At 46.9% G+C, this 11,222-nt stretch overlaps 2 protein-coding genes across 2 annotated transcripts; both read right to left on the minus strand.

Annotated features, from left to right (window-relative positions):
* Positions 1-845: 845 nt before the first annotated feature.
* LOC138725325 (E3 ubiquitin-protein ligase RBBP6-like) lies at positions 846-6,857 on the minus strand. Its single transcript, XM_069866121.1, has 7 exons — positions 6,825-6,857; positions 6,003-6,080; positions 3,177-3,265; positions 2,972-3,056; positions 2,037-2,176; positions 1,261-1,408; positions 846-962 (listed from the first exon to the last, which is right to left on the minus strand). Exons 1-7 carry the CDS (start codon positions 6,855-6,857, stop codon positions 846-848), a joined length of 690 nt encoding a protein of 229 aa, XP_069722222.1.
* Positions 6,858-6,968: 111 nt separating this feature from the next.
* LOC138725326 (E3 ubiquitin-protein ligase RBBP6-like) lies at positions 6,969-10,507 on the minus strand. The gene is made up of 3 exons (XM_069866122.1): positions 10,342-10,507; positions 8,749-8,848; positions 6,969-7,044 (listed from the first exon to the last, which is right to left on the minus strand). The coding sequence occupies exons 1-3, from the start codon at positions 10,505-10,507 to the stop codon at positions 6,969-6,971; spliced, it is 342 nt and encodes a 113-aa protein (XP_069722223.1).
* Between the last annotated feature and the right edge of the window lie 715 nt (positions 10,508-11,222).

Below are 11,222 nucleotides of genomic sequence, written 5' to 3' on the forward strand. Positions count from 1 at the left end.
CCTGCAAATGCCAAAGGGGAAGATCCTGTTTAAGCAAAAACAGTTTAGAATTCCTACCACTTTTAGGGAAAGGTTTAGGATAACAATTACCCGGTTTCAGTTTGGTATGTTTACCCTCTGCAACAAAATAATTTTGGGAAAAAGACTGAGTTGCTTGTGCTTATGTCAGACACATGTTAGTGCAACTGCAGCCCAACCCGCTATCAGAACACAAAAATGAACAACAACGCAATTTCATTTGGAAAAATACATCCTCTTCTTTACGTATCCAGTGTCCTGTCACTGGAGAAGGAAGGGAAACAGCATCCTGGCTTGCATCAGCCACGCTGTGGCCAGCAGGACCAGGGACAGGATCCTCCCCCTGTACTTAGCATAGGGGAGATCACAAGTATATAAAGAGATAAACCAGACCCTCTGTCTCCAGGGGAGAGAAAGCACCTTAGCCATTTGAAACAGCTGAATTGAAGACATTCAAAAATGTTCGTAAAAGAACAGCATAGACTTTTCCAAGTATCTGCTCAATCGGTATCAACCAAGTGATTGATCGGGAGATTGATATCTTCTGCCCTATTGAGCCAGTATTCAAAGGCGTGGCTTTCCATCTCATCCTTTAATTATAGGTAGTTTTTATAAGTAATGATGTTTTCCTCAAAAAGCCTTCATTTTCCAGAGCCCTCCTTTCAGTCCTGCACTGGAGGTTTAGCTTGAATACTCTTACTGCAAGCACACCTTCTCTCTTTGAAAGCCAATTCCAGTTAAGCCATTTAAAAGTTAATCACCACTTGCATTCTCCACAACTGTGCACAATTATTCCCTTGTAAATCAGCTGTGGCAGAGGCTCTGTCTTATGGCCTCCTGTCACAGGATACAAACAGTAAGAGAGTGAGGGTCTGTAGGTACTCACGGTTCCCAGCCTGCTCTTCCACCTGCTGGGCACCTTCTCCTGCCTTGCTTGGGATGAGCTTTGGGAAGAGGAAAAAGAACAAGATCTCATTCATTTGAACTGAAGATAATGTTTTTACAGCAATCCTGCAGTGATGGTCACTCACCAGCTGTGGGCATGGATTGTCCTTGGGGGCCTGGGAGAACCGGTGCTGATGCTGCTGGTTGGAGTTGGACAGGAGAGCCCTTGAGAATAAATGCACACAGTTGGAAAACAAGCTCTGCTGAAATACAAGAATAACTGCATGTGTTGAAATAAAACTTCTATGCCTTTCCAACTGACCGAGAGGAAGATGGAGAAAGTCCAGGGACACTCACCAGAGCAGCAGGAGGTCTGAAAGCCACGAGGGCAGGAGGTGGAGGTGTCAGCGGTGGCTGTTCCTCTGGAACAGGATCTGAGGAGGTGGAGGATGGCTCCACCGGTAGCAAGGGAGGCTTTTTCTTCTTCTCTCTGGCATAAGCTTCCCTGGAGGAGGTGGAGGAGGAAAAAGAAAAAGGTTCTAGAGAGGTAAAGGAAAACTTCCTCAAGCTCTGCATTTATCAAAGGAAGAGAATGGATAGAATTCTAGTCTCTCCACATCAGCCTGCAAAAACACAGGCAGTCAGCTTCTCCTCCTCTTGTAGAGCCTAAGCACTAGAACATGGAGCCAGGAACTGTTCTCCCTCTGCAGAACTCTCCACCAAGGAGAAGCAAAAGCAGTTCAGCCTGTTTCAATGTGGGATCTGACAGAAGCCAGAGGGAGAGGCAATCTCAGTCCAGTAGCCCTTTGTTACATTTTGCAAGATGCCTTTGAAACACCAACCAGAAGTAAAATGCACTTTCCCAGAGAGCGACTGCACTGTGAGCATCACTGGCATGTTTTGCAGAAATAATCCTCAGTGCTCCACGAGTTTACCCAGCACCCAGGGCAGCCACAGCAGCCCCTGTGCCTGTAAGATCAGAAGGTGTCCCAGGTTCCCAGGTTAAGAGACAATGCCAATGCTTCCTCCCCTGCGATTACAGACACTGGCCAGCTCGGGTGTGTTCCCACTCAGACATTTGCACGTTGTTTCTCTCCTCCCCTTTTGCTCAGTCCAATCAATTCCCTACTTACGCATTAAGGATTGGGATGACGTATTTCCCAGTGTTTGTCAGCATAGCCCCCTTTGTGTTGGGATCCTCCACCTCCATCAGGAAACTCCTTGGAATTCCTGTGCACTTCTTCATTCTGGGAACAGACCCAGGATGTCTGCCCTGTTCAGAACAGAAGTGCAGACAGATCTCGTCTTATGACTCATGCTGCCAATGATATTTCAACGATTACTGCCAGCAGCAAAGGCCCTTAATCCTCTCCTTTTACACAGCACAAGGGTTGTGAGACTGAAAGACCTCTTTTCCTGAATGTAGTAACAGACACGACGTTCCCAAGGCCTGAGCAGTGTTTTGAACTCAGTCGAGTTCCTTGGCTTAATGTCATGTTCTTAAGGGTGAAATATTCCTCAGCTCATCATCCCCTCAGAGCAGAGACACAAACCCGCTCCTCCTTCACAGCGCAGTTCTGAGCAAGAGCTGAAACCGGGGCTCTGAATCCGTCCCTGGAGGGACTGATATCCCCCAACTCTGTACGAAGGCTGAAGTCACACCTCATGCATTTGCAGTCAGTGACTGATGTGCAAGGGCACCAACACTCACCCAGAGACTTGGGTAATTAAAACATGCAAATATTCAGTTCACGGGGTCAACAGAAGCATCTTGGCTTTACAACAAATATTAAAACCCCTGAAGTGTAATTAAAGAGGTAAAACCAGACATATTTCCAGGAATATGGAAATAGATTAAGAACCCCATGAAAGCTCACAGAACGATATGTGGAATAAAGGTTCAAGGTATCCCTTGAATTTTGAAGGGCTCTGCAGCATCTCTGTGTAACCTCTGTCCTCAACCCCAGGAGACACAGTTCTTACGAGAACAGGTCATGGGTTTGTTTCCTCCCTGCCTGGGTAAGAAAATCCAAAGCTCAGTGACCCCAGAAGTGCCCCGCAGTCTTACCCCATCGTCTGGGCCGTTCCTGATGGAGTGGCCAGGTTTTCCACAATGGAACCAAGTATTTGATGACAGAGGTGTCTTCACGTAACTAAAAGGTTAGGGGAAGAAAAGAAAACATGGCTATGTATGTGTCTGTTCTCATCAAACAAAGATCTCTACCATTTTTACATCATCTTCAAAGGACAGATTGGACATTATCAACACCTACTTGATGGGGTCACAGTCCTGGCAAGACTGGATCATCATCGCTTTTATTTTATCTTCTTCAGATGCGTCAGCGCCGGCTAGGTTGGCCGTCTGTGAAATAAGGAATCATTGGACACATGTTAGAGACACATTTAAACCCACACGGACAAAGCCAGCACAACTCACCCCCCCCGTAAAGAGCAGCACAGCGTGAGATGAAGTTGTGTGGAAACAGCTGCTGACATACAAGAGAGATATCCTGAAGATGTTCTGGGAGCCCTCAAACCATTTCATGATGGTTCTATTTCTGCTCACCTACGGGCAAAGAGAATCCTTGGACACTCAGGACCTCAGGCTGGGTTTGCCCCATCCATAAAGACTTGTGTGACTAACCCTGGTTTCTTCCAAGAGGACTGGAGCTACGTATGGAGAACATGATACCATCCAGTACTTTCACACTGACTGTTCAGATCCAGACTGTCTGAGGGAGCAGACATCCACTGCACCATTTAACCCAGAAAGATGCATGCAAGTGTCAGTATTTACATTTTGCAGCATTCAAAGGACACAACCGAGGAGTCGAGGGAGTCGTTTCCCTTGCCAGAATTCAGCTTCAGACATGGCAGCATTAAAAGGAATCAAACATTTTACAATCCTCAGCAAGACAAAAGTTCCTTTCAGTAGAAATTTGCCCAACAGGTGCTGCAGGCGGTGCACATCTCCTCTATGAACTTCATCCTATTCAGTAATTTAACTACGGACAACAGAACCTGGCCTGTTTCCAGCTGAGTGTGTCCTTTTCACACACAAAGCGTAACAGGAACCTTACGCAGATCTGGGTCTTCCACTTGTTGAAGCCAGCTGGTTCCTTAAAGGCTTATGTATTCAAAAGTTGTTTTTATTACACACTAGTCCAAGTACAAGCAGGGTCTAAGGGCGTGACTGCGTATCAGCTGGACATTCAAATACCGCTCGTTCAGACCCACCACTCTGGGTTTTGTTTCTGTCTACATTCACTCACAAAAGCAAGCAACACCTTTCAACATTTTACACCTTGTTGGTTCATAGACATTGTTTTCCCTCAGCAGTAACAGAATCCAGATCAACATCTATGAAATCATTCCAATAACACTGACAGGAGTCCTTAAAGGTACTTGACTGATGTGTTTGAACAAAAAAGGTTTACACAACACATCCAAACCCATAAAGAATAACTAGGAGTAGACCCACATTCAAAGCTGGCATTGAATAGAGAAGAATAGAAAACAAAAATCTTGTAACAGAATCACAGAAACACTAGATTGTAAATGACCCACAGGATCCTCAAGTCCAACCATTTCTATCAATGACTAAACCATGCCCCTCAGAACCTCATCCACCCATTCTTTAAGTACCTCCAGGGAAGGTGACTCAACCACCTCCCTGGGCAGCCTGTTCCAGTGCCCAATGACCCTTTCTATGAATTTTTTTTTCCTGATGTCCAGCCTAAACCTCCCCTGGTGGAGCTTAAGGCCATTCCCTCCTTTCCTGTCCCCTGTCACCTGGGAGAAGAGCCCAGCTCCCTCCTCTCTACAACCTCTTTTCAGGGAGTTGTAGAGAGCAATGAGGTCTCCCCTCAGCCTCCTCTTCTCCAGGCTAAACACCCCCAGCTCTCTCAGCCGTTCCTCATAAGGCCTGTTCTCCAGCCCCTTCACCAGCTTCGTTGCTCTTCTCTGAACTCGCTCCAGAGCCTCAACATCCTTCCTGTGGTGAGGGGCCCAGAACTGAACACAGGATTTGAGGAGCGGTCTCACCAGTGCTGAGTCCAGAGGGAGAAGAACCTCCCTGGAGCTGCTGGTCATGCCGTTTCTGATCCAAGCCAAGGTGCCATTGGCCTTTTACAACCCATTGCTTCCTCACTGAGCCAGCTCGTGCTCGAGAGGGCAGAGGCACTCACAGGGTTTAGCTGCTTTATCTTGCGCTCCTATATTTTTCTGAAATAATTAATTTTGTTCTTTTCCCCAAAATGTACCCCAATTCATTTCTGCAGTGAGAGAGGGAAGAAGTTTCCAGTGGGAGGAGATTTCTCAGGCTTGGAATTAACTTTCTATTCAGCAGGAGGAACACTCCTCTGCATTGAACTCTGCCTTCTCCCATCTCTGCAACCCGACAGACTCGTCATTTAACGTGCCAGCCCTGCGCCTGCTCTTGCAGAGCGATCACTGGTGCTGCCCCAGACAAAGTCACACTTGGTAGAGCAAAAACCACAATTGGCTGCACAGCAAAACTCGGCTGCTGTCACATTTGCTTACGTGCCACACACACACTGGTGCATTCCTGAGAACAAGGAGGGACAGGGACACCATTCAAAGAGTGCACGGCCACACAAATCCCATTGCCTTGTCTGCAGTTTGTGTCCTACAACTGATGAAATCATGGCACATTCCAAGAAGGGATCTAGAACTGTCATGACTAGAAATTCAGAAATAGCCAGGCCATTGTCCAAGCTCCAGCAACGCTTCTATTCTGGCTGGGCAGTGTCCCTGCCCCCAAAATGTCCATCACTCACACCAATTCAATTCTGCTGTAACAACTGGGCTCGTCTACAACGCAAAATCAATGAAACTAATGAAGACACAACATTGAGGCTGAGAAGGTTCTCCCCCTCTCTCTTCCCAGTTTGGGAACTGCTTGTTACAGGGCAGGATCAGAACAGACACTCATTGTAAAGGTAAAACACATAAATTTAATCATAAAAAAAGTTTTGTGCACATTGCAGTAGTTCTCAGTGACAGAGCACAGTATCAGATCTAAAAATATGAAGCAAAACCTCTTTTTTTAGCCTTTAATGAGAATATTCTCTATGTACCTTAATCAGTTTGGCCAAAGCCATCGGTGCCAAGGAGTCATAAACCTGTGTCAAGAAAATCAAACACAGAGTCAAATTCTACTACGCAAACACAGCCACAGAGAACCTTTGCTCTGCTCTGAAAGCCTGCATTGTATCCTCTGCGTGGGACTGAAAGAGGCATTTCCAGCCTGGCGTCATTTGTATTTGTTCACAACAAAGCCCAAACCTCTGGCAGCGTTAAGAGTGCTGTGAGGTTAATAAGAAGAGGCTGAAATAAGCACACCAGCTTCAGATCAGCTCGTTGCTCCACAACAGCTCAGAGAGGGATGCCTTTCAAATGCTCACAGCAGCATTGGAGTCGAAGGGGAGAGGCAGCTGCCAATTTTCAGCTAAAATGTATTTTTAAAAATAGTTCCGTTTATTTGTTTACAGACATGGGATTGGTGTTTCAACACACGCTGGTGAACTAAGGCAAAATAGCATCAATGCAGCAAGAACTGCTCCTCTGTGGGGTTTGTTATCCTCTTCAAAAACCATCATGCAAAAGTAGTCTTGAAAACCAAAAGCTGAGTGATACAGTGTGCAAATGGCAAAAGACCACTCCAAACCATCTGAGTGGCCAGGAAAAAAAGAACAGCAGAAGCTGTACAGACAGACAGATGCAGACAGACAGACGCAGAGCATGGGACTGTGTTCAGCTGTGCAAACCTTGAACCTGCAAGACCTAAACACAATTGCACATTCCCCATGTGACATAGAGCCATACAAGGAATATTCCAGCATATTCTGGGTGAAATACAATGCATTGTCACATTGCCAGCCACAAATGCCACTATTCACATGTGAATGGTGCAAATGATGGCGTTTCTCCATTTCTGCAGTGCTGAATCCAATCTATTCTATTTACAACATATTCTGTGTTTTACTGGAAAATATAATAAGTTCATGCTTGGAGAATTCCTACAAGGCTTCATTATTTAGAAATCAATGCGGAGAGAAGTGCGAGGCTGTGTTTTTACATACTGCTTTTGGTGTTCCACGTACTGGCTCCGTTCCACTTCTAGAAAGAAGAAAGAAAGGAGATCAGATCTTAAAATTAAGTACACGCTTGTACCCAACATATAGCAGTGAATACCCATTATGAAACCTGAGCATCAAACACTATGTTCTGATGATTCAGGGAATGTGGAAATTCATTCACATGCAGAAACTGTTCTCTCTTGGTGCATTCAGTGCAACTAAAAACCAAAACAAACCCAAGTGCCATTTCTGGCTTTTCACTAATGGCTCTGAGACTGACAGACTCAGAAGACAACAGTGCAAGAGGAAGCCCTCCAGTGTTTTCTCTCTGCTACATTAATAGCGAAACCATGAAGTCTCTATGACAGCTTGTGTTCTCAAATCATCAACCATTACAAAGAGGTACCAGGCAGAGCCCTTTAGTTTCTAAGAAGCAGCAGTGGTGGTCTGGACACTTCCAAGTGCAAGTTTGCTACGTGAACAAAGCCACTTTTGATGCCAGCAGCGCCTCTTCTTGCATTTTAGGGCAGCACTGCAGGACCCGGAGAGAGACCATCCAACCAGACCCAGAGGATGCACAGACAGGACAGCGCTGAGTACGCGTGTTGAAATGAACCCTAGAGCCAGGCTCTCTTTATAAGCAAAACACTGCAGTGTTGAGATTTCCTAGGGAGTGCCTGAAAGCCTTGCAACAACCACTGCAGTGACAGGCCCCCAGTTTACATCCAGAGACCAGCATCTCTAGAGTTCATTGATTGAGAACCGACACCACTAAGACATGGCAAAACCGCAAGCTAAAATTATCTCCCGGCTGTGCTGGAAAGGGGGGATTTGTCAAAAGGCTGGGAAACAGGACCATCCAAACCCTGCTGGTGTCGCTGAGGTAGAACCGGGCTCTGTGAATGCATCACTGACAGCAATAATCTGATACTCAGTCCTGAACATCTGTAATTGCAATCAATAACACAATTCTCTGTCCTCCGTAAATCTCAGGAATAAAGAATTAAAACCTGGAGCACAGATGTCAGCTCAGGGTAAAAAAAGTCCAAGGAAGATAACCAGGAGAATTTGTCAAGGTGCTAAACTGCTCAGTGATTTTCAAGCTCGGACAGAATTCCCTACTCCTCTATCATACTGGCACAAAAGGCAAAAGACTTAAGGATGATGTTTCTTTTGTCTAAACCATATTGTCTTTAGGGAACTCACTGGAATGCCTTAGGAATGAAACTTTGTGTTTGCGTTGTTCACCAGCTGGCAGCCCTTGGTCTTTTCTCTACTCCCCTGCTTTGGGGTGTAGGAATACCCTACCCCCTCCTCCTGGTGCAGAAATAGCCAAACACGACTATCAGACTCTTCTGAGATGGGAACAAATAGCAAGGAGGCACTCAAATGCCATCCTGTCTGTACTATAAAAGCAAGAAAGCCAAGACACATAATAAGGAACCCCTCCAGGCAGAGGAAACAGGATCTACCAATTGGGTCTCAGAACAACCAATCCCAAGAGCCAATCCAACACAACCATCTTAAAAGTCACCATTGATGGAGTTGGCACCCCATGCCCCAGCAGGACTAAAAATGTAAGTCTGCTTTGGGAGAGATCCATTAAAATCTACCGCATAACAGCAGCAATTAACCGCAGCTTTAAAAAGAAAGACATAGTGTGAGCGTCTCTGGAAACTAATCTCCATACAGAAAGGTAACAAGGAAACCACTACAAAGAACCCAAGGCTGTAGGGAAACTCACGGAACAGAGGGCTTGCTGGCAGCTTTAACTCCTCCAGCAGGGATTCTTCTAACGATGACCGATGAGTTCCTGGGAACCAGGGTGTTCTCATCTGTGTATTCTGAAAGCAACATAAACACAGAGAAAAAATCAGTCAGGTGGTACGAATGTCTATTATTGTGCAATTCCAGAGCATGGCAGAGAACCCCTTTACTGACAGAGAAGCACAATTTGATGCCACCTTGGGTGAGTTCTATGAGCTTCAGGCAATCAGCTGTCCCAGTTAAACACCATGAGTTCTTCCCGTTCACATTTTGCAGAGCAGAGAGAATCAAATGCAATCACTGATGTTGAGAGCCTCTAAAAGCCTTTAGGGAATGGTGTGGGCCTGAAGCTCTGCAGGATTTGCCTTAGCTTACACCACCTTCATCTCAGCACGAGGAAAGCCTTTTGACAATATTTACACAGAGCCCAAAGAAAACAACAGCCTGAGACTCTTGGACTTGAAACTGCTTTGGCTTGAAATGCAAAGCGCACTCCAGAAGAACAGTTTTTATGCTGCAATCACACGGGCTGGATGTGATGGAATATTTAAAAGCACCGTCAGCAGCCATTCCCTGGGATCTGCTCCACTGTTTGGAATACTGAAAGCTCTGACCTTTGAACGCTGAATCAGAAGGAAGGGCTGAAAACCAAAGGCACCATCTCTCCAACCAAGCTGTTGGGGTGCTCTTGCTTAGAGATCACACACAAAACACGAACATTTCACAATTTGTACCCCATTTTTCAGTACATTGTTCTTACAAGCAGGAACCTCTCTCAGACCAAAACACCCTGCACAGAAGACACCAGGTCAGCACTGAAATGCACATTTCACTGTCAGTTCCATATGACAGAGTGCTTCTTCAGAAAACTGAGTAATCATTGAGATGAAACCATTTCCTGCTCTTCCCCCTCAGGAATCACACGGCAGCTGCCTATGGACTATAGAGAAGTTCCAAACTCTAGGAGAAAGGGTGGTGACTGATGGGAAAAGGAGCAGGTGAGAGGACTCCCAACAATCAGAACAAGTTGGCCTCTTTCACCCAAAATCCATTTGGTTTCCTAGGTCATCGCAACATCTCATCAGGTCTCCTGCAAAGACAAATTTCTAAAGAACCAACACTTTACGTCCACATGTAAGAATTCCAAACACCCCATGGAGGTAGAAATTCCTGGTCTAGTTTTTTCTTCTATCTTTATTGCCAAAAACTTTTGTGAACAATCCCCGTCGCCCAGCATCCACGTGTTTTCCTATGCCTGCCCTGTGTGTAACGGAAAGATCTGGAGATCAGAAGAGCAATCAGGAAAGAACAGCTCTGCGAGGACACAGTACAAGTGACAGCTCCTGGTCATGGCCAAATCCCATCATCACTTCCCACCACACTTAATCCCCAGCACCACTTGCCCTCCCGTCCCCTTCCCCTCCAGTGGGATGGGCCCCAGGCTGACTCACACTGTCTGGGGCTGACCCACAAAGAGCAGAGAGCAGCTCCCACAGCTGTGGCTGCTGTGGGGCATCTGCAATGCTGCCAGCTGGGGGTCTCTGAGCCCTGCACCCACCGCCCAACGCACCTTCTCCAGTCTGCGCATTGGAGACCTGCAGGTCAGACCTGGACGCCTTCAGCTTCTCCCGAGACATAATCTGGCGCTTGAGGTCTCCCAGGGAGATGTCAAGGCCGCTGAAGGTGACGGTATCATAGTTCAGCCTGGAGAAGAACTTGTAGTGGACGCACGGCATGGTCAGGGCCAGGCGGTGCCTGTTCTGTGCCTCTAACCCAGCAGACTCGGAGCTGTGGGGCTCTGCTCCTCTCTCTGCAGCAACTCCTGATCCGGAGTGTGGGATGCACGGGCTTGTGGGCCAGTGGCACGCTGGCCACGGGCTACGGCCTCTGTGATATCATCCTCTGTGATGCTGACCTGTTGCCTTGGAGACATCTCTGCTGTCAAGGGCAAAGCACACTCTGGATTCACTCTCCAGGACGATCTGGAGGACGCAGGTGGTCTCGCCACTGGGAGCTGCCTGCACCTTTCTCAGTGCGTGAAAACCAAAGCATTTTGGCTGTGGTTTTGCTGTTGCAGTGCCCGGTGCCAGTTCCACTGGAACTGAAAGTCTGTCTCCGTGAAGGGTAGGTCAGGTCTGCTTCTGTGCAGTCATTGCTCGATTTTTAATCTCCATGGAAGGGCCTCTATTTCTTCACAGTGTTGTCAGCTCTTCTTTTCCTGCTTTCTGGATAAATTCTGCTGGGAAACATCCAGAGCCCAGAGGCTTCCCCTTCTGGTTTAACTCTGCCAGCCTCGCCCGGTGCTCCCTCTCCCCGATCGTATTTATTTCCCAAGTGCTGCATTGCTGACTGCAGGGTTTGTACGGAGGCATCCTGGCCTGGCAGCTGAAGCTCCATTCCAATTTAGCTGCCTGCTTGTTTGCTCTGTGATCCGTAAGGATGGACTTCAAC

Source organism: Phaenicophaeus curvirostris, chromosome 11 (genome assembly GCF_032191515.1).
Source record: "Phaenicophaeus curvirostris isolate KB17595 chromosome 11, BPBGC_Pcur_1.0, whole genome shotgun sequence".
NCBI classification, from domain to species: Eukaryota; Metazoa; Chordata; class Aves; order Cuculiformes; family Cuculidae; genus Phaenicophaeus; species Phaenicophaeus curvirostris.